The 23,191-nt window shown below is 35.6% G+C and overlaps 2 protein-coding genes across 2 annotated transcripts; one reads left to right on the top strand and one right to left on the bottom strand.

The window, feature by feature from the left end:
• Window positions 1-6,252: 6,252 nt before the first annotated feature.
• Window positions 6,253-8,385, top strand: LOC132056354 (high affinity nitrate transporter 2.4-like). The gene is made up of 3 exons (XM_059448509.1): window positions 6,253-7,122; window positions 7,270-7,385; window positions 7,484-8,385. The coding sequence occupies exons 1-3, from the start codon at window positions 6,313-6,315 to the stop codon at window positions 8,148-8,150; spliced, it is 1,593 nt and encodes a 530-aa protein (XP_059304492.1). The 5' UTR covers window positions 6,253-6,312; the 3' UTR covers window positions 8,151-8,385.
• Window positions 8,386-10,420: 2,035 nt separating this feature from the next.
• Window positions 10,421-17,869, bottom strand: LOC132056355 (uncharacterized). Its single transcript, XM_059448510.1, has 5 exons — window positions 17,508-17,869; window positions 14,911-15,208; window positions 12,704-12,862; window positions 12,230-12,525; window positions 10,421-11,026 (listed from the first exon to the last, which is right to left on the bottom strand). The coding sequence occupies exons 1-5, from the start codon at window positions 17,706-17,708 to the stop codon at window positions 10,826-10,828; spliced, it is 1,155 nt and encodes a 384-aa protein (XP_059304493.1). The 5' UTR covers window positions 17,709-17,869; the 3' UTR covers window positions 10,421-10,825.
• Between the last annotated feature and the right edge of the window lie 5,322 nt (window positions 17,870-23,191).

Genomic DNA, 23,191 nt, shown 5'->3' with positions numbered 1-23,191 from the left:
TTCAATAATCTTAAGTCTAGGATATGAAGAAAGAAAGGATTAATCTAGAATGAAATACAATCAATTAACTCAAAGAAATAATGAAGAGAATCTAGGAACTAATTAGATTAACATTCAAATAAGATAAATCATCCAAAGGGAGAAGAGAATGAACTCATACGTGATATACCTACTTATAGTAATTCAAGAGAGGTTCAAGAGGAGGTATGGGACAATTCCCCAACTCTCAAAAGAGTAATCTACCCTCATAATCCTACATAATCTATCTTCCAAAAGAAAGACTTAATAGCCTATTTATACTAGGGTTTATTATCTAAGCAATGATACTAAGGCCTCATTTGTTTGCACTTAATGGATGTCTGAATCTCAATGGTTCAGACCTTATGTCATTAAGTGCATTTGTTTACATTAAGATCTAAGTACTTATTTGGTCTAAATAGGTCTTAATCATTAAGATCTTGAACAAAGTCTTAATATCATTAAGAGATATTTTGTATGGATAATTTTTACTACCAGCTCCACCCCTCCCCCCTTCTTCCCACCACCCACCCCAAACCCCCCCAACCTACCACCCCCAACCTACCACCCCAACCCCACCTCCCTAACCACTACCCACCCCACCCTACCAACCCATCCCCGCGCTACCCACTCCACTACCCACCCCCAACCCTACCCCCCACTTACCACCACCACCAACACCACCCCAATCTCACCTACCCACCCCCACCACCCACCTACCTTACCCCCAACCACCACCACCCCTACCCCTGCACCCACCGCACCAAAGACCACCTACCCCACCACTACCCCCACAACCCTCTCACCACCATCCACCCCACCCACCCTCCCCCCTCCAAAAAACCTAACCCACCACCCACCACCACTATAACCATCTCTATCATAACTAGCAAACATAAATGTTTCTTTTTTTAATCAAATAATATTTTTATTTTATTAAATTTGTATTTATTTTCTAATAGTTAGTTACTTTTTTATTTGAATTGTATATTTATTATGTTTAAATAAATACATTATGCACATTCGGGAAAAACAAACAATTTAACCATTCAGTATTCAGATCTAGAGACAACATCTTAATCATTCAGATGTGCATTCAGATTCAGACATCTTAATCTTAATGAAAATAATGAGACCTAAAATACCCTTTAACTTATGGGCCTTCAATTAAGACCAAAAACATGAGTCTTCTTTCTTCTTTTGAGCTTCAAATAGTCTCGGGCTTTTTTCTCCATTCTTTAAATATTTACATAAACATATTGTGGACCTTGAAGTTCGAAACAAAGCCTCCAATTTCATGATGGCCGCCCTGTATCCCATAAGTAAGAGTATATCATGTTACCCCCTTCTCTTCAATTGAATTTAGTAAAGTAAATTTAATAAAGTATATTTGTTTATTGTATATAACTTTGAAGTTGATTGGTGTTTACTTGCAAGTTGAAGGCGATGCATAGCTTTTCCCACACTGCTTTGAGAATATTATAGAGATTGGCTTATAAGCTGGGACTGTTTCTTGTATTACCGGGAGCTAAATGATACAGGATTAAAGTGTGTATTGGACGCATTGGTGAAATGTTCTAATCCTTTCTTGCACATATTGTCCAGAAAAGTTCGAACCCTTCACCAAAAAAAAAAAAAAAAAAAAAACTGCCAACTATATATGTGGCCCAGAATAAAGGGGAAAAGAACATGATGTGGCTGTCAACAATTTAAATGGCTCAACTTTAAACTATATAACCCCGAATACATTTTAGGCCCAAAATAAAGACAAGTTATAGTCAAACTCTTAAATCCCATCCTTTCTCCCTCTCTTTCAGCCGCCTCACTTTGTCTCTCTCATACTTCTCCTTCTCTTCTCATCTTCTCACTTCTTCCACCCACCAGCAACCACCACTGACCCCACCACACATCTTATTTCTCCTCACTTTTCTTCTTCTCTTCCACCCACAACCTGTTTGTTCAAACATTGTTGTGACCTTCCATTCCTGCTAGGATGCTTCTCTTAATTTTTTCTTATGAAAAAAAAAACGTATTAAGTGGGAAGATCCCTAGTCCTCTAGGTAAACAACTTAACATTCAACCAAGTGCATCATTTAGCTTTTTGTATCATGAGTTCCAACAGATAATATTATAACAATTTCAGAAAATATATACATAAAATATCAAGTTTTACGGAAAGATCATGGGTTCGCGTGCTCCAAATTTAGGTTATAAAATGGCCCCTGTATACATTATATACTAAGTATACGTAATACATTTATTATACAAAAGTTATAAAGAAAAAATGGCGTGGGGATTACAGTGGCTACGGTGGGTACTAATAAAAATGTATATAATGCGTTAATATATTGTATGAAAAGTGTATCTACTCAGTATATAATATGCATACACTATTATAAATTATCAGTGCTCATATAATTTGTATACACTATACATATGAAATGTATAATAAATGTGTGTGTGTGTGTATATATATATATAGTGTAAATGCATACATGCAGTGCATATACAACTTATAACATGTATATAAAGTGAACAATAGATATACCTTGTTTATATAAAGTGTATTTACAGATGGTGGAAGTGAAAATATATGAATTCATTGAAGCACATGGACATCAACACCTTGTTACAGTGCTTTATGGTTCTTTTTTTACTACAATATGTCTTTTGACTTTCTGTGGTCATTCGGTTGTCAATATTTTCACCTCCATGGCTACTTGTATGCTTGTCCCAATACAAAAAGGTTACCTCAAATCTAACATGTTGAGTCTGTGCTTTGCACAGGCTACCTCCTCTAGTATTATATAGAATCACAGGATATAAGTAAAAAATTTGTAAAGATGATGGGTCAAGTTGGATTGGTTGAGCTATGACCCATTGTTTAGCTCATTTTTACTTAATCCACCTTAGCCCATCTAATTTTTTTGCGCGACTTTGGATAGATCTTTATTGGGGTCATTGCATTTTAGTCCCCCCGTCACAAAAAATTAAAAAAAAAATTTTGTGTTTTTGTTAAGCAATTACAAATTTTATGCGGACCGGATACTTTTGCCCGTCTTTTTTAACAAACAACTTATTCGCGAAGATACTTATGCCAAGTTTATATTTTTCCGCGTATCACAAATAATATACTTTTAACGGGCAAACTTTTATGCCGAAGATAACTGTATCAACGCCTTTAAATCTTACGTCCGCATAACTTGTACTAACAAAAGTATGCTTAGTCCCATAGCGAAATTTAAATTTGCCTTGCGAATTTTTTTTTAAAATTTTGACCGCTTCGAACCTAACCTATGGGTGTTAGCCAACAAATTTTAAAGATTTGAAGACGCCAAAATTATTTGCACTTTAGTCGCTATTTTGTGTTGGGCTTTAATTTTTGCCCCTCATAACAAACAACTTTTTCGCAGAGCATAAGTTTATATTTTCGTATCATAATATCCCATCTATATCCCACGCCTTTAAAGACTTACGTCTCGCTAGGCATAAATTCGATTTTAAGGCTAAAACCTAAAGACCAACCCACTTGAAGGCCAAAATTACACTTGAGGGCCAAAATTAAGGATCAGCCCATCTGAAGGGAAACCGTGCAATTTCTTCATAGAATTGAGTGACCCATTTATTACTTCAACCCATTTTGATCCGCTCAAATTTAAGCTCAAACTGCTCATCATTTGTCACCCCTACGTTTTCTTTAGAAATGATTATCATAATTCAATTAATATATAGAGCTCTTAGTCTTGCAGCTTGCGGTCCCTTAGTAAACTTATTTCTTGAACCGAAGAATATGTTTATTAATCTCAATAATTGCAATTTTATGATTTCATTCAACCAGGTCACTTCTTATTAACTTTAATTTTTAAAAGTGACCTATTGACTGGAAATTCTTTATTTGAACGTACCAATCTGGTTAGTCTGACACACCATAACCATTCACTATAATAATGTTACATACGTAATGCTTTAGACAGAACTCCAGTTTACTGATGAAGGATAAAGGGGACACAACTAAAAGAATAAGAAGAAAGCAAGATTTTTCACCTGAACCAATTGAAGAAGTCAATTTATGTATTACTGCTGCAGTCATCATATTGCACCCTCCATCTCGGACATGCAGCCCTTTCAGTTTTTAAAAGCCGTCTTCAATATATTACTTTATTAAATGCTCTTCCAGAAACTGAAAAGAAATTAGAAGTGATTAATTTGATCTTTCAAACGATCTATCAACCTTTCAAGCTCTAGAAAAGTTTTTGTACTAGGATATGTACAAGGTTTGTTTTCCAGTAGTTGGTTTCACGTACACGCCTTGAAAATAACACATCTATCTGTCAATTAGGATTAGCAAAACCAGAAAAACGACAACCACACAAGTGTAAAGATTTTATAGCTTTAGTCTAAAAAATACCCACCTACTTACTGGAACTAGTGAGGCCACTTGATCAGATCTTAATCAATCTACCTGGAATCGACATCATGGAAATTTCGAGAAATGAACTTTCTTTCTTTTCAAAAGGAAACAAAATTTATTACTAGTAAAATTTAATTAGTACTTATAACTTAATTTGTCGAGGATATATGGTACCTAAGAGTCATTTTCACAGGAAAATAATTAAATATTACTACATTAGTAGGAGGTACATTTTATATATAGAGGAGGAATGACTAATTGGTACGCTTTCAACCTAAACCGATGCTCTTTCTTTTAGTGTTTTTTTTTGTGACAAGAGGCAAGCTAATTTTTAACGGCCACAGCGTATAGAACTTCACTCCCCGCAATAAAAAACAACACATGAGAGATAACCTTTTCTTTGAGTTGGTTAAAAAAAAGAATAACGTGTTTTCAATATTTAAAAGTTCTTTAAATATAATACTCCCTCATTTCAACTTAATGACATACTCATATATATACCCATTGAAACCCGAGTTATGTTTAAGACCAAAAGCTCTAAAATTACCTTTGGTATGCGCGAAAAACTTTGTTTCCCGTTAAGCTATGTGCCCTATCAGATAGTTCTTCCGTTTCTAAATAAATGGTGTTTTAATTTTTTTATTTTATTTCAAAATAAGTGGTGATTTAGGATTTCAAGAAGAAATTGATATTATTCTTTCAAAATTATCCTTATTTACATAATCATTAAGTAGTTTTTCTAGAAAAGTAACTTAGAAAGAGGTAAAATTTGATTAGGGGTAAGTTAGTAAAATCACTCCTAATTTTCTAGAAGTAAGCAATTTTTTAAGGGGCGTGCATAAGCTAAAAACACCACTTATTATGAAACGGAGAGAATATTTTAATTTCTCCCTCCATTTTTACTTATCTTGTATTGACTTGCAGACACCCTTTAAGAAGCAACAAATAGAATATCAATTTTACTACATCATCCCTAATTATTACCAAGTCATTTAATGATTGAGACCAATCAAACATACTCTAAAAGTTGTGCAGCCACTAGCCACTATCAATTTTTTGAAGTTTCCAACCCGATAACAAATAATAAGAATACAATAGGAACAAATTAGTAAATTATCTCTTGGTTTTTCAAATTGAACAAGTAAAAATGGACGGAGGGAGTAAATCCTCTGGTCCATTTTACTTTTTGTGTTTTCCTTTTATACGTCCTTTACCTGAACATTAACTAAAAGGGTAATTTGACAAAATTATACTTATTCATTCCTATGATCTCAATTTAATTATACAGTCTTTTTCATCTTAACCTCTCTCCACATTTATTGCGTAAGAACAAAGGTGAAATCTAATAATTAATTATATCTTGATTCTCAAAACGACAACTATTTTTTACCACTTATTTTTTAGTAAGCACGACAACTAAAATGGATTGGAGGAGATACGACCATAAAAAATGAAATGGAAGGAGTATGTAGCTTTCAGCTGGGATCATCTAGCTGGTTCAGAAATATATTTAACGAACAACAACTATTTGACTAGGAGTATATATATCATGCTAATTACTTAAAAAACCAAGGGTTATCCAAGTCTGTCGGCAAGTTAATATATATGGACATAAAATATGTAAGGATCCTTTGGATGCGATAAAGGTTACCGGTATTAGTTAGATGCGGCGAAGTGGATTAATTAATTCCTTAAACAGATTGGGACCATTCGGAATCTCCTTTGGGTTACTTAGCTTGTAAATTTTCAATGCCTTAATGCCTATATAATCACATAAAGTGGCACCAGTTAAAACATCAACTTCAAATTAATCAAACTGAGGCTTAGTTTCTTTTCTAGTAGCATTTTAATTAAAAAAAAAAAAAAAAGTCTAAAGAAGAAAAATGGCTGATGTTGAGGGATCACCTGGGACTTCTATGCATGGAGTCACCGGTAGAGAGCCGGTTCTTGCTTTCTCTGTGGCATCTCCAATGGCGCAAACTGATACCACTGCACATTTTAAAGTGCGAGTAGATACTGAACACAAGGCCATGAATTTCAAGTTCTATTCATTTTCCAAGCCACACGGTCTAACCTTTCAGCTCTCGTGGTTTTCTTTCTTCACTTGTTTTGTTTCAACATTTGCTGCTGCACCTTTAGTTCCAATTATTAGGGACAATCTTAACTTGACCAAAGTGGATGTTGGTAATGCTGGAGTTGCATCTGTTTCTGGAAGTATTCTATCCAGGCTTGCAATGGGTGCAGTATGTGACATGTTGGGTCCTAGATATGGATGTGCGTTTCTCATAATGTTGACAGCACCACCTGTGTTTTGCATGTCATTAGTATCTTCAGCTGGTGGTTATGTTGCTGTTAGGTTCATGATTGGGTTCTCACTCGCGACATTTGTTTCTTGTCAATATTGGATGAGTACCATGTTTAACAGCCAGATTATTGGGCTTGTTAATGGAACAGCAGCTGGATGGGGGAACATGGGTGGTGGAGCTACTCAACTAATTATGCCTCTCCTCTATGATTTAATTCAAAGAGCAGGGGCTACTCCCTTTACTGCTTGGAGAATTGCATTCTTCATTCCTGGATGGTGTCATGTCATCATGGGAATCTTGGTCTTAACTCTTGGACAAGACTTGCCTGATGGTAATCGTGCTTCCCTACAGAAGCAAGGTGGTGTTTCTAATGATAAATTCTCCAAGGTCAGTTCATTTCCAAACAAAATTTTGTGTGACCTATCTCATCGAAAAGTTAAACAGAGTACTCCTTTATTTCACTTAATTATGTCTTCAACAACATTTTAAATGAAAGAACGTTTCGCTAACTATTCTGTCTCTATCTTTTCATAGATATTGTGGTATGCTGTAACAAATTACAGGACATGGATATTTGTCCTGCTCTATGGATACTCCATGGGAGTTGAATTGACTACAGATAATGTGATAGCTGAGTACTTCTTTGATAGGTCTGATTTGCATCCATAATTAAGCTTTCCGTTACAAAGAGTACTAAATTTTCATGGCCTAATAAAAAGAAATATTCTTTGTTTAAAAATTTGTGTAGATTTGATTTGAAGCTTCAGATGGCTGGAATCGTAGCTGCTGTATTTGGTATGGCTAACCTCTTATCTCGACCCCTCGGAGGATGGTGCTCAGACTTTTCAGCCAAACTCTTTGGAATGAGGGGCAGACTATGGAACCTATGGATCTTACAAACACTTGGTGGAGTTTTTTGTATCCTCCTCGGAAGAGCTAACACACTTCCCTTGGCTATTTTTTGGATGATCATATTCTCCTTAGCCGCTCAAGCAGCAGAGGGAGCTACATTTGGCATTATTCCCTTCGTTTCACGACGATCATTAGGTATAATCTCAGGTATGACAGGAGCTGGAGGCAATTTGGGTTCTGGATTGACACAACTCATATTTTTCTCAAGCGCAAAGTACTCAACAGAAACAGGAATAACTTACATGGGGTTCATGATCATAGCCTGTACACTTCCTGTAGCATTGGTTCATTTCCCACAATGGGGAAGTATGTTCTTGCCTCCAACAAAAGACCCTGTCAAGGGTACCGAAGAGCATTACTTCTCCTCTGAGTACACTGAGGCTGAGCAGCAGAAAGGTATGCACCAAAATAGCATCAAGTTTGCCGAGAACTGCCGGTCAGAGCGTGGCAAGCGTGTGACTTCAGCACCCACTCCACCTAATGTAACACCAAGCCATGTTTAAGCCTCTCAGTACAATAATATGGATGAGTGGTTGCTTCAAAATAAATTAGTCATACAGTTTATTTCCATCTAATATTATGGGACTCTTAAGATTAAACAGTTGATTTTGTGTAAACCTCCCTTACAAGGAAGAGCACTTTTGTCTAACAAATTTTTAATTTGTTGTATGCGTCACGGCAATTGTGAAGTCCATGCTACGACAATAGATGTTGTTGCGAAAAATTATTATTGGAGAACTAGCATGGTATCTCAATAATGGAGTTTCCCCGATTTGTTTGAAAAAGCTTTCTTCTTCACGTTATTAAGAATTGAAGGAAAAAGGGTCAAATTTTCCCTTCAACTTTGCAAATGGTGTTGAGTTGCCCTCCGTTAATAGTTGGTGTCTTTTTTGACTAAGAAGCTTTCCAATACGTGGGCTTTTTGTTACGAGAGGAATGGGTCTAAGTTGCCTTTGAACTGTTCTAAATGGTTAAAATTTACTCCCCAACTTTAATCACAGAATCACTATTCCGGTGGTGGCATCACCATATTTTTCAATTGTCAGAACCTCTTAACGCCTAGATCTCTATATCCCAAGGTCAGATTAACCACCCAAAAATAACTATCAATTGCACCTCCAAGAATGAAGTCCTAATGGAAGCTTAACCATAGGCACAGACAGAAGGATCCTTTCAGCTATTCTCAAGTACTCAGTTTCGGATTCTCAAGATGCTTGAATTGATGTATTTTGTAGTCATTTTAAAAAGGTAGTGGTTAAGCTTGATCCTGCTTCTGTGGTGTCACAGACCAACAAAGCAAGTGTTCTATGGGAGCACGTGCACGACAGGTATCGAAGACCAACGGTACCAAATACTCAGCGGGCATATCTCTCCTATGACCTCGTAGCTCTTCTACATTGCGGTTTTTTTTTTTTTTTTTTCCCTCCTACATAGCACTTTTTGAATTAAATCAGATATAACGTATTCAACACCATGGTCCCTCAACAAATTCTGAGATTCTAGCGACCATCTTCCACGTATCAGGAGACCGTTATCGACAATCCAAGAACCGTTTAGGTGGTAGGATTTTGAATTCACTGTCATCTTTTTATCATCAGTGTTTCCCTATAAAGCAAAGCAAGGACACGAAAATGATTGTGAGGCTGGGAAAGGTAGGTTGGTTTTTTTCGCTACCATCCAAGCCTAGATATACTCGTTATATGCCACATATGGTATGTCTAGTTCACTTTCAGTAGTCTGTTAGCATCTTGGAACTTAACGAATACTAGGAACTGAAACTTGTAGAATCCAAACATAAACATTATTGATTAGATTCTAATGACGATACAAATAGTAACATAATTCTGGAAATTACATAAAACATATGAATGTACATCCTTGCAAGTACTAATTAAGATTCGTTATCTTGGTTCTGTACGATATGGATCGATTCGTTTGGTGTGTAGTATTAAAGTGTTCTGTCTAGCTCCAGCCCTGTAAATGTTGGGGTATTGGCCTGTTATCAAAATCATTTGCGTTTGTACCTGAACAGAAAATGACGGTCACGGGGTTCGGAAGCAGCCAATCCTCCTCAAACTTTTGAGGCAAAAGAACATCACAAGGAAGAAGGCAAAACATGGAGTTCCTCCATGCTGACACTTATTTTGACATTTTGAATCGAACATTGATTGCCACTACAACAAATACCAGACTAATTCATCCAGAATTTGGTCCCCTACCGTCTAAACTAAGTATCCTAAGCAGCACTTTGCTCATTAATTAGTTTCCCTTTTTCGAATTTCCCATCTTCCAATCTATCACGCGCATCTACAGTCAACAGTAGTTGCCGAAATTTAAGCCAAGATGAAGTCAAAAAGAAGAACATGTAGACTCTATGAGGTACAGTCCTGTGTTATGAAGTGGAATAATATAAAAAGTTGGTGTTCACACTTCAATTAAGACGAAAAATTGAAGTGATTTATTTTTGTCGTAATAGCGGGGGTTAGTCAAATTTCAGCCTTATAATGAAATAAGTCACTATCATAATAACTATTTTTGAACTACATTAGTACTCTAATTATAATGAAGTTTACATCTCCTAAATTTGATGAGCCAAATTACCTAACACCAGTAAAAGGTAGCAATGCCTAATAAGATAATTGAGATGGGCACAAATTAATTTAGACATCACCCATGTAAAAAAGGTTTAGCCTGCTAAAATGATAATGTGGTCACTACCCATCACCCCCGAAGCATTCAACAATGATTGTCTCTACCATCCACAAATACCGTATGATAAATAAATTGCTGCCATTTGATTAAGTAGGCAATAAGCAGTTATGGACCTTATGGCAAAGGATAAGTGGTAGCTCCAGAGCTGTCGATTAACTGTACACATATCCCAACTGAAGTCGACACTAGTTTAAATTACATGAAAGTTTTGTTCTGGAGATACGACATAAAGTGAAATAAGTTAGAACCGCCCCGGATGAAAAAATTACCGTACATGGGATTAGCACACCATGATTCACCTCTACGCTGTGAAAATCAACCAACACTACTTCAAAACTCTCCAATACTTTCCAAGTTGATGGCAGAACTACAGGGTCAAGAGGAATTTTGTGGCATCCACTGTAGCCAAAAAAAAATTCAATATTTTAACAGACTGATACTAATTTATAGGAAACCCTATAGCCAATTAAGAATCCTGGCTATCTGACTGGAGATTCAGCTGGGAAGCCACAAGCTTAGAGAGCTCGTTAATTGCAGCTTGGACAGGGTCAGAATCTGAATCTGCATGCCTTGGACTTAATCTGCTGTATTCACTTGCAGCAACCTTTGTCTTTTTCGATGTAGCTAAAACCCTTTGCAAATCCAATTCTGACAGCGGCCTTGATTCCTGCTTAAAGAGAAATAAGGAAATTAAACCCAGCCTAACCTAGATTGCAAATGTCCGTCTATCTTTAAGTAACCTTGCATCGTCAACATAACAGCTTAGGTATATTAATAACACGTGCAGCAATAACTATGGGTGTGTTCGGTATGAAGGAAAATGTTTTCCAGGAAAATAAGTGAACTTACTTATTTTCTTGTGTTTGGTACGTAAGCCAAAAAATTTATCCCAAGTCTGTGGAGTGGTGGGGATGGGGTGGGGATGAAGATGAGGTGTGTTGGAGGGTGGGGAGGACACAATCAATGTGGAATATCACTTGTGGAACTTGTTTTCCCTACTTCCACTAAAGAAGTCATTTCCTCACTATTAAGGACCTTGTTCCTAGAGAAAATGTTTTTCAAAAATTTTAACGAAAACCTCCATACCAGACACCCTGTGTCACAGTTGCAGATGCATAACTTTTTTTTTTTTTTTTTTGATGACATGGGAACCCGCAGCCGCTACCCTTCGGGTGCGCACAGGGTAAACTCAGCTCCTGTGTAATAGAAACCACACCCCCGCACTAGGCAAGCCCCGTGCGGCAGACGAGCTCGACCCAGAAGGCAAATCCCCTGGGCTCGTAGGCAGGGGGTTTCAAACCGAGACCTCCATAATGAAACCCCCATGCTCAACCAACTAACCCACCCTTGCGTGTTTAAAAAAAAAAAAAAAAAAAAAAAAAGATTCTTGATTGGTCCTCTTGTTTTTTATTTATATTTTTCCTTCCAGGCCCTGTCACAGAGTTGAATCAGGTTCCGAAATCTATTTGATATCAATAAAATTCAAAAGGATAGCATGTAAAACCGAGATTATAATGGTCCAGTATAGGAGGACATCTGAAACGGTTCCCTTCCCCCTCTCAATCTGCAGTGCGGAGACATGCTGAAGCTACAGAGGAGGTAGAAGCAGTTCAAGTGGACTAGCTGTTCCTTGTAGGAACAGAAAGCTGTACTTCATCTTTTCTTTTTCTTTTTTTTTTTCTTTTTTTTTTTATGAGGAAAAAAAGCTGTTCTTCACCTTATTTTTCCCTAATCATCCTTTTTTAAAATATGCATTCATCAGATACGTCATAGTCCCTAAAACTAACTATCACTTAGCAACTTTTTCTGAAAGAGAGTACAAATTTAAATTAGAAATTTGAGGAAAAGCCAAAAGGAATACAATACTAACCGCAGTTCGCTTTCCACTCTTCTCATCGTTAAGCAAGTCCCGGATAGGGAAGTAGGCAGCTTTTTTACATAGCTCAAGAAGATCAGAACCAGTGTTTCCATCACACAGACTAGCAATGCGGTTATAGTCAATGTTATCTTCTACCTTCTCGTCCCTCAGGATCACCTTCAAAATCTCAGCTCTCTCTCGTGGGTCAGGCATTCCAATCTCAAAGGCCTGAGGAAGACGTCGAAGAATTGCTTCATCAAGCTCAGATGGCCGATTAGTAGCAGCAAGTACCATAACCCGTGCATTTTCTACATAAGCATAACCACAGTAAATAAAGTCAACAGAACTTCCTCGGCTAGATCACATTTTAACTTGATAAATGACAACCATCTCAAATTGCATAATTTCATGCGGAAATGTTGCAACATATGTGATGGTGATGAAAGCTACTAATAAAAAAATCATCTCATTAAGGAGTGCACCTACGATCTGTGGTAAAACCATCCCATAAAGCCATGAATTCAGTCTTCATGTTTGTTAACGCCTCATTGTCAGTAGTCTTGCGCTGACCCAAAAAGCTATCCACTTCGTCAATGAATATAATTGCTGGCTGAAGTTTATGTGCCAAACTAAACACTGCAGCAACTGTAGGAAATTCAGAAGCACAAATCAATGAAGAAGTCTAACATCAGGTTGAATTGCGAACCCTACACAAACCACTTTTTTCATCACTTAATGCAAATCAGTGACACAAGCAATTACAAAAAGAATTCTAGTAAGAACATCTAAGAATGTAATATGATTTTTACTCCTTCAACGCTTTGTACAACCTCACCTTGTGGGTTTGTGGGGATTTGGGGGTTGTTGTTGGGGGGTGGGTTAATATTTGCATTTATCTCTATACAATAAGTACATGAAGGTTTCTCACTAGAAACATCAAACTCAATTATGTTAGCCACCATTTTCGAACTAGAATCAAACATCATGTCAAACAAAAAACTCCTTATACTTTTACACCTTGCCTTCAGTATAATGGGGTTGGCCATGGCATGGAAGTCCACCTATTTTCATGAAATGATATTACAAAGAGCAAAATTTGAACAGCACATGAATTATCATGAGATCATGTTTGTCACTGTCCTCTCCTACTATCTTTTCCCTTCATTCCTCACTCTTTCCCAAAATGTCTCAATATTGAAGTCACTAGTCCACAATTCATTTTCATCTCTCCCTCTACCCTCACGCTGTCTCACTCTCTCCCTCTTTCCAACTAAGGTGGAGGCTCAAGATTTTTTTTGCTTTTGTTTTTTTTTTTTTTTTTTTTTTTTTTTTTAATAACCAAGAAATTTCTCAAGAGCAATGGCACACGGTCTAGAACTCAGTAGATAATGAGCTCATCCCTCTATACTCTTCTCCACTTAAATATCAGGCTTTTGTCCGCAGCAAGGTTCGAACGTGTGATGTTGTCTGACCCACACATAACGCATTGCACTCTTATCAGCCCTAGGACGGTGGAGGCTCAAGATTTAACTAAGCCAAAAAAAAGGGAGATCTAATATGATTGCACTTCATAGTGGTAGATAGAAATTCGCCATTGGCTTCTCGCAACCATTGTGGTAGAATTCTTCCAACCCAAAGATGAACAGACAATACCCTACAGTGTCTATTCTAACAGTCCCTATAAGAAGTGTAGGCCAAGAAATCTGATACTTTCTTTTGTGATGTTTCAACCCTTTCTCCCCTTCACTTATTTACTTCTAATTTGATAATCTATGATTCTTTATCCTATTCCAAAGACTCAGAAATGGAGCATGCACTTGAAAATTTTCTTTTATCACAACAATCATTATAATTGTGTTTCATATCCCTCATGTTGTGCAAGCTTGGACTTTCCATGGTGATTCTTGAATTTTGCGGCAAGTAACTTGTTTGAAATTAGTTAACTGGACAGTTTACTTTGTGGATCACAGTTAAGCGTAACAATGAAACGAAATACTTTTAAACTGCCAAATCAGCTCGAACCAAATTGTAACTGCCCACACTAAAGTTAGTGAATCCTAGTAGAAATGTTCAATTTGAATTCTTGATTTCAAGAACTACCAAGTACCAATGACAGCTCGGTTTGAGATTTTAGGCAAAGATCACGTAGAGAAAAAGGGTGTACGCCTTACTTTTTACCCTACTAAACAAGAACAAACCAGAATGAGCAAAAGCACCATATTATAGACAAAAGAAGAAAAAAAATTAACCGAAAGAGAGAAACATCTGACAATGCAGATCACGAGGTCCTTCCTATATTATGCACATAAATATGGAAACAATGTAATTATAATTTAGCAAAAGAGACTTGAAATCATGCTTTTGTTTATGCCCTGGAAAACTTTATTTGAATGAGAAAATTCCATAAAGAATAGTAACTAACAGAATTTTCACAGACTTGTCAAAACTAAGCAACTCCACTGATTATGAATTTTAATCCCCTATAAATATATACTAATAAAGTTGCAAAACACTAGATTCTCTTGGTTAATCTTATTCAAGGTGGAATAATTCTTGTTGAACCAGAATTACAACCGAGACAAGATTCACAGTTAAAACAAGGTCTAAGAAAATTTGAATAATCAAAAAGCATACCAAACAAAAGATAATGCTGAGAAAGAATCTCAAAAAAGTAAGGACAAGATCTGACTCACCCAGTTTTTGGGCATCACCGAACCATTTGCTCATCAAATTCGATGTTCTCACATTAATAAACACAGCACCTGACTCTTTAGCAATTGCTTTGGCAAGCATGGTCTTTCCAGTGCCGGGGGGTCCATAGAGCAACACTCCTTTTTGAGGACCCAAAAGCTTCCCAGAAAAGAGTTCAGGCCTCCTCAAGGGAAGAATTACCAATTCATATAGAGCTTGCTTAATAGATTCCAATCCACCAACAGAATCAAATTCCACATCAATATGATCAGGGTTGACTACATCACAGGCTATTACATCCTGTTGAAAAAGCACAAAGGGGCACAAAAATTCAATACGAAAATGATTGCTTTTGACTAATTATTCTCATCAAAAAGGAAATATAGCATGCTAAAGTAAAAAAGCATGTAGTTTATAATTAGTTATCATAACATCTTGTGAACCAAAGTATTTGAAGGGGAAAAACTCTCATAAACCAGCAGGAAGTGGTCATAATCAACAAGCACAGAAATTTGAACCCAACACAACAACAACAACATGCCTAGTGTAATGTAATCCCGCAAGTGAGGTCTGGGGAGGGTAAGATGTATGCAGACCTTACCCCTACCTTTGTGGGGTAGAGAAGCTGTTTCCAATAGACCCCCGGCTCAAAGGAAGTAAATCCAAGCAGCAATGAAAGGAAAATCACGACAGCAAAAAGCAAGATACACAAAGCAAATAAAGCGACGGTAGTAGTAAGAAATGGAGAAAATGTACGATACTACATGAATCCTAAAGATATACTACTAAATAAGGAGAAGATGTTCTCGATAGAAGGTTTAGGAAATTATTTTCTACAGTCATTTTTCCGTGTTTGGTTGAGTATACAGATATGGTAATCGTACAAGATTGAGGATAGAGGATAAGGATAGTGTTTTAGTAAAATCTGAAACAGTGTCTAATTGTCGGTCGAAACAAGCATTTTTTGAAAGGAAACAGGTGATAAAGAGTAAGAGTTGAGATGTTTCTAAAGAAAAGTGACTTCTCCCCATCAGTGAGGAAAGCGTTTCCCATTTTGACCAAAAAAATTCTTTGGGGAAAACATTGTCTTTGAATACAAGTTAGCGTAATAATTGAAATGACTGGAAACACTATCCTCCATACAAAACACAACCTGTCTGTTTGACAAACAAAATGCCATGATTATTACTTGACCAACAGAGTGTTCAATGAATAAAGGATTGTCTACTCAACTTAATACTAATTTAATAGTAGCATATTTTACCATGATTGAAAGAACTAGTGCCACTTTTATAACCTTTCTCCAGCGAGTGTCATGGCATTGCTCACTTCCATTTCACAACAAAATAAATAGATGCATCCTTGACAAGCCACTTTTCCCCAAAAGAACACAATCACTTTATTAAAACAAGATTAACTTCTCTTCCAAACAAAGCGGAAAAACTCAAATATACCGAGGTCTAAAATAAAACAACATACTTAGTGCAAGCCCACAAGTGGGGCTTGGGGAGGGTAGGATGTACCCAGACGTTACCCCTACCTTTGTGGGGTAGAGAGGCTATTTCCCATAGAACCTCGGCTCAAAAAAGAAGTTTTCGAAGTAGGGTTGCAAGAAAAATATGAAAACAAATAGCCAGATACAAAGCAAATGAAGTAACAGATAGTAATACACGTTGAAGAATAAGTAACTACACGGCTACGAAATAACTATTAGTAGTACTACACAAGGAGGAGAGGTGATGAAGCTAGCCCCCTGCCTCTCCCACACAAAGTGCAACAACACTCGGCTACCTGCTATCCCTCTACCTATTAACTGAGGTCTAAAATATAAAACCAAAATGTTAACTAGAGTTGAGCATGCAAGCTTACACCATTGCATTCCACTGGCAATTAGAATCTGCATTTTACAATTTCAGCAGCCTATTATGCGTGTTTCGTTCTAAACAATATTACGCAATAGACCATAATGATCAATAACCAAAAATTATAAAAATAAGTATGAGTTAATGGTAAAAAAACACTCATAAACCATTGATCAATAACCTTTATAAAAATAAGTATGAGTTAATGGTAAAAAAACACTCATAAACTAGCACCTTTTCACGAGTTTCATACCTCAACTATCCATTGTTCTATTAACCTACCTAAACTATCACTCCATTTATATAAAAACACACCTTGATGTTGAGTAGGAATCCACACGCCTGTTTTTTGACAAACAATTGGCCAACTCAGCATCGAGATGTGTTTTAATATAAAGAGAGTGATAGGTTAAGCCGGTAAATGGTAAATGGAATAATGAATAGTTGAGGTATGAACTCATAAAAAAGTGATAGTTTAGCTATGTTTTTTACCATTAACTTAATACTCCCTCCGTTCCAAAAAGATTTTTATATTTAAAAATAATTTAACTTTATAAGATAATTTATAATCATACAAATATATAAAACTTATTTTGGACCACACATTTTAAATGTTCCTTTATTTGTCCAATTAAGACAATCTTTTTAGACGGAGGGAGTAAGTATTTACAAACAAAAAAAAAAAGTAAGCAACTGAAATTGGATGGTAAAAATTGGGGAAATTAAAAGGGGGGAACCTCATAGGGATTGGTTTGAATGAGAGGTCGACCAAGGCGCTTAGCAAGTTCCTTCTTGTGCTCGAGTGCCTTTTTGGAAGCCTGACGGTTCGGGTCAAGTTGTCGGAGCCCCACAAACAATACCAGGCTGCTTAGAGCAGCGCTCGCAGCATAAAGGATAAGTTCTTGCAACAACTTCGTCTCCGATGAACGACGCTTCATCTTCACGCTACACTTTTGATTCCACACAAATACAACAAGTAAAGTCTAGCCTCTGGAGGAAACCAGTTTAATTTACAATCATTTTTTTGGGCGGAATGCCCTTCAGAAGCACTGTTTTTTTTTTTTTTTTTTTTGGTCCCTCAAATTGGTCTCGCTTAATATCCGAAGTTGTATGTTTGAATTCAAGCTCGGTAAAAAATAAATTTCACAAGGCAGAAGTTGGATAAGTAAAATAGAGTTACTCTGTCCGAAATGCAAAACTCTACCTTGAAACCCTGTCTGAGGCTTAACTTTGACCCGAACAGGCCTAATTTTGCTATGGAACTCTACTTTGTAATTTTTTTTTTTTTAATTGAGCCTGAATTCGAACCTCAAATGTCACGGTAACAGGCGAAGAATAAAAATTAAAGACCACCAATTTGAGGGGGGAAATTAAAGACGAGTGCCTTTGAAGGGCAATCCACACAAAAAAATGATTTTAGCTAGCCCCCTTTAGGCTGAAAAAAAATTATAATCGTAACAATTTGGAGTCGTCCATACATGTTTATTCCTGTATCACTTTTACTTATCCAATATACTAAAAATATATTTTTACTTTTTAACTAACCAAGAGAAATACATATTTTTTCATGTTTTACCTTTAGCATTAATTACTTATTATCCGAATCATTTCTTAAGATCTAACACTAAACATCAATTAATATGAGTATTATGATGAAATAGTCATATCAATTATTATTTCTAAAGGATGTGCAAAGTCGGACAGGTAAAAATGAACGGAGAAAATAATAAATATACAATTAATATATATTGCATACGCGTTAATTATATATGAATTATAAACTAGTAAATGTGTGAAATTTATAAAGCATAAAGATTAGAATTATTGTTAATATAAATTTTATTTATTGAATTGTTTTATAGTGTAAAATTTCTCATACAGTCAAACTTCTCCATAACAACAATGTTGAATCCCAATTTTTTTTTTTTTTTTGGTTGTTGCAGCAAATAGTTGTTAATAAACAGTGTTTTAAAAGGCTGTTTCAGGACTCGTCCCTGGGCGGGGCACCGACAAAATGCGTCGGGGCTCACGTGCGGGGCTTAATTCTAACGTGAGGCTTACGCCCTAAGCGCCCGACTGTACGCCTTAAACACGCCTAATGCCCAACGCTCGGGGCTCGCGTAACAATTCTTACACAAATATATAATTAAATTCCATAATAAAATCGTTGACGCTCGTAATTCTTTAACAAATGAATGATAGTTAATAGTTTTTCTTCTATAGAAATAAGAAGATTGGGTGTAACTCAAATAACAAGTCGTAGTATTGCATATATCGTGAGGGTGAATATGTCACTACCCAAATCGGAGGGCCATGACGGGCACTCGGGCCCTACCTACCGAGCACCGCTAAACATGCTTTCATATCATAATCTTAAACAAGAGTGGACCCCGAGGGTCATCAGATGAAAATCGGCTAAATCATAATGGAAATATGCTGAAAAGGGGACGAGCCCGAAAAGACATACTATATGACTATGCTGGACAAACTATGCAAGCCGACAAGGCCATCATGAAATACTATATAGCAAAAATATAGGCCGAGGGCCCCATATAATGTCCAACTAACCCATGACTGTCTACAAGCCTCTACTGAAGTATATGACATGATAAGGTCGGGACAAGGCCCGCCATAACTGTATGCACACAAAAGTATAACGTACCAAAAACACAACGGCAACTCCGGAACGAGAGTGTTCCAATATCAGCTGAACAACAACCTATAGTGGCGGATCGTCAACCTATCTACCTGAACCTGCGGGCATGAAATGCAGTGCCCCCAGAAAAAAAGACGTTTATACGGACAAAGTACTGAGTATGTAAGGCATGAAAGTAACATGAAAGAGACATAAAAGTACATAGGATGAAATGAATGCAACCTATATGTCTGAACTGCCTCTGTGGGCCAATGATATGCATAAATACAGTGCATGCATGCATAGGGGTCATACATATATATGTGTATATAACGCCTGTCAAGCCTCTGTGGGCATCCCATTATATCATATCGGCCTCTGTGGGCATCATCATCATCATCATCATCACGTGACCGGTTGATCAGGTGGTAGCGTGAATATAACGCCGTCACCTTCCCCTATATATATATATAGAGTAGCGTAAGGTCGTTACACCTCCGATCAACATTATGAGACTAACATCATTATCAGCAAATGACTCTATATGAATAATACTGAATCTATAGAAGGACTTACTGAAAACAACATTCTAGAACATGAATCAACACGGGACATTTCTAGCTTTGAAGAATAGAATCATTATGGAATAGCGTTACGTTTACATTCCGTTCATAAGGATCATGCCAAAAGAAGAAAAGTTAGCCTTAAAATACCTCACGTCGTCAACCAAATCCCACAATGAAACTATCGACTAGTATTCCAATCTCCTTAGTCACTATACCATACCTAATAGTCAACAACATAACAACAACCTCATATAAGTCTCTTTAATTCCATATCAATACTCACTCCAAGATTTACAAACAGCCCAATATACGCTTTGTATACAACGCTTATACACTTCCTTCTTCCAATTATACCAAATATAACATCCTCAATACAATCTCAACACCAACTACTATCCTTACAACAAGGTTTTAGTTTAAAAAACATATTTACAACACGACTCAAGTTAGATTACATCTCAACATAAACTCAAATTCATATTTGAACCTTTTGTTCCAACTTCTTTCCTTCCAAAACTAACATAATCATCATATAAACTCATAAACATGGAGTTAAGATAGAATCTTACCTCAAAACTCAAGAATACATCAATTCCAAGAGTGCTTCACCTTGAAGTATCCTCCAAAACCACTACCAAGGGGAGAAACAAAGCTTCCATACTCACTTTAAAACCTTTAAACACTTAATCTTCTCTTTTCATCCTTGATTTTCCTTAGGGGTTTGATAGATGTTCTGGAGAGAACTTTCTAGAGGGTTAGAGATCGGGGAAAGTGGAGAAAATGAAATAAAATGAAGGGTATACGAATTTTATATATATATAAAAAATAAAAAAAAATAAAAAAACTGCAGCCGGCATAAAAATACGGCCAAAAGTGCGGACCGTATTTTTAAATACGGTACGTATTTCTTGGCCGTAATTCTCAGTATAAAATTTTGCCTTTCTGCCAAAGGAAATAAGGTCCCTACTAGAAATCGTATATTTTTATACGGGCCGTATTTTGCACCGTACTTCTCGGATTTGTGATATGTCAATTGCTTTGGAAAGAAAACTCTCTGAACTTGATTTACATAGGTTATGCATTTCATAACTCCTCATATGCTAGAAGATATATCTCCCCAAAGTTGGACCAAAAATCCTGTCCAGAAGCCAAATTTTCCCAAAGTTTTAACAACCTTAATTTCTTCGATTCGTTTGACCCCGGAACCTTCCAATACCTACTAAACATGATCTTAAACTCTTATACACTCAAGATAGACATGTCTAATTCCATATAACCTCGAAAGTCACTCCGCTCTCTAAATCTATAGCAACCAACTCATGAGGAAACTTAACGTATAAAAGTACGGGATGTAACATCACTTAATATTTCTTTTATACATAGTCGAATTGTACATTTTCACTTGTCACTAGTCTTTTATCATATGTATCAAAATTATCATATTTTATGATTTCGCTATTTGAAAGTAATTTTTTTTCATGAAGTAGTTACGTTTTAATTATAATGCTGATAAAGTTTATTGATTATTTGCTTATAGGGAGATAAAATGAATAGTATGATAGTAATATTGTTTTAAGAAATTGTGATTTTTTCATTGTTTGAAATTTAAGATGTTAGAGTTGATTTGCATTTCATAATAGTTTTTATTTCGTTGTATTGTTTATACTTGTAAACTTATCCCGTTGTAAGTGGCGTATAATGGATTGCTTTGATTAGTTTTTTTGTGAGGATCAAGGACATCTCTCTCTCATGTATTTACAATTTTTTTTTAAGTAATCTTACCAATTAGAAAATATTTATTGTAATTATATTATTTTATGAAATACTAAAAATTAAATACCCATGGGGGGCATGGGGCTTACGCCTCACCGAGGCATATGTAAAACGCCCCGCCTTTTAAAACACCTATAATAACATTTAATATTTAGATAATATTTAGTTGTTATAAGCAAAAAAGATGCCAAATCTTAAGCTTAATTGCACTTTGTATAAAGAAGAGAAACTTTTTAATGATGGAAATATATATTTATATAATATTTTTTTGTTATAAATAGTGTATCAAAATATTTAGTTAAACTCTCTAGATCTATTATTGGTAATCTTTGTGATTGTATTTCCATAAGATGGTTAATTATTATGTTACAAAAAAAGAAAATCGATATTATAGAGGGACGATTTTACAAAGATGACTATTACAGTATTATTGGTAAAGAACTATTATAAAGAAGTAAAAATATAACATACAAAATCTACTTCTTGAAAAATTTAATTGTTATAATGAGGTATTGTTATATAAAGATGTTTTTATAGAGTGGTTTGACGGTAAGTTCGAGCAATATTTTATCAAAATCACAAACCCGAAGTAAGGTGCACGCTATGATCCAATTTGATGCATTTGGGCTCTTTCACGATCTTGAGTTGATTATAAAAACAGAAAAATTACATAGGGTACCTACTTAAGACTTTTTATTACAATATATATATATATATATATATATATATATATATATATATATATATATATATATATATAATTTTCCTTATTTACAAAACATAATGATATATTACGAAACATGATGGATTTTCATATATTTTTCGCTTTTTATTTTTTTATTTTCCGAAAATATATTTATTTTGTTTAAAAATAATTTTATATATATATATATATATATATTTTTTTTTTTTTTTTATTTTTGCTTAAAGGCTTAAAAAATTACCTCATATGAAATGTGTATGTGTGAGCGAAATTTTTAATATAATTTTCATACACAAAATTGTGAACGAAAACTTAAGCCTTGAATATTGTATGAAAGGTGTTACAATGTTGTTGTAGTTGTATTAATTTTCCAGAAACCTAATTTGAACTTTATATACGAAAAATGTGAATGAAATTTTAAGTTTTGAGCGAGATATACACATTTCATATCATTCTCATACATAAAATTTTGAGCGTAATGTTTAAGCCTTGATCGAGATATACACATTTCATACGTTCTTCATACATAAAATTTGAGCGAACTTTTTAAGCTTTGAACAAGATATACACATTTCATACACAAAAATTTGAGCGATTATTTTAAGTCTTGAATGTTGTATTAAAGTTGTATACAATGTTATTGTAGTTGTATTAATTTTATAGAAATCTAACATGAACTTTATAGATGAAAATGTGAGCGAAATTTTAAGACCTGAGCGAGATACAGATTTCATATTGTTTTCA

Source organism: Lycium ferocissimum, chromosome 5 (genome assembly GCF_029784015.1).
Source record: "Lycium ferocissimum isolate CSIRO_LF1 chromosome 5, AGI_CSIRO_Lferr_CH_V1, whole genome shotgun sequence".
Taxonomy (NCBI): domain Eukaryota; kingdom Viridiplantae; phylum Streptophyta; class Magnoliopsida; order Solanales; family Solanaceae; genus Lycium; species Lycium ferocissimum.
Note: the sequence above shows the minus strand (reverse complement) of the source record. Positions and strands in the feature narration are given on the sequence as shown.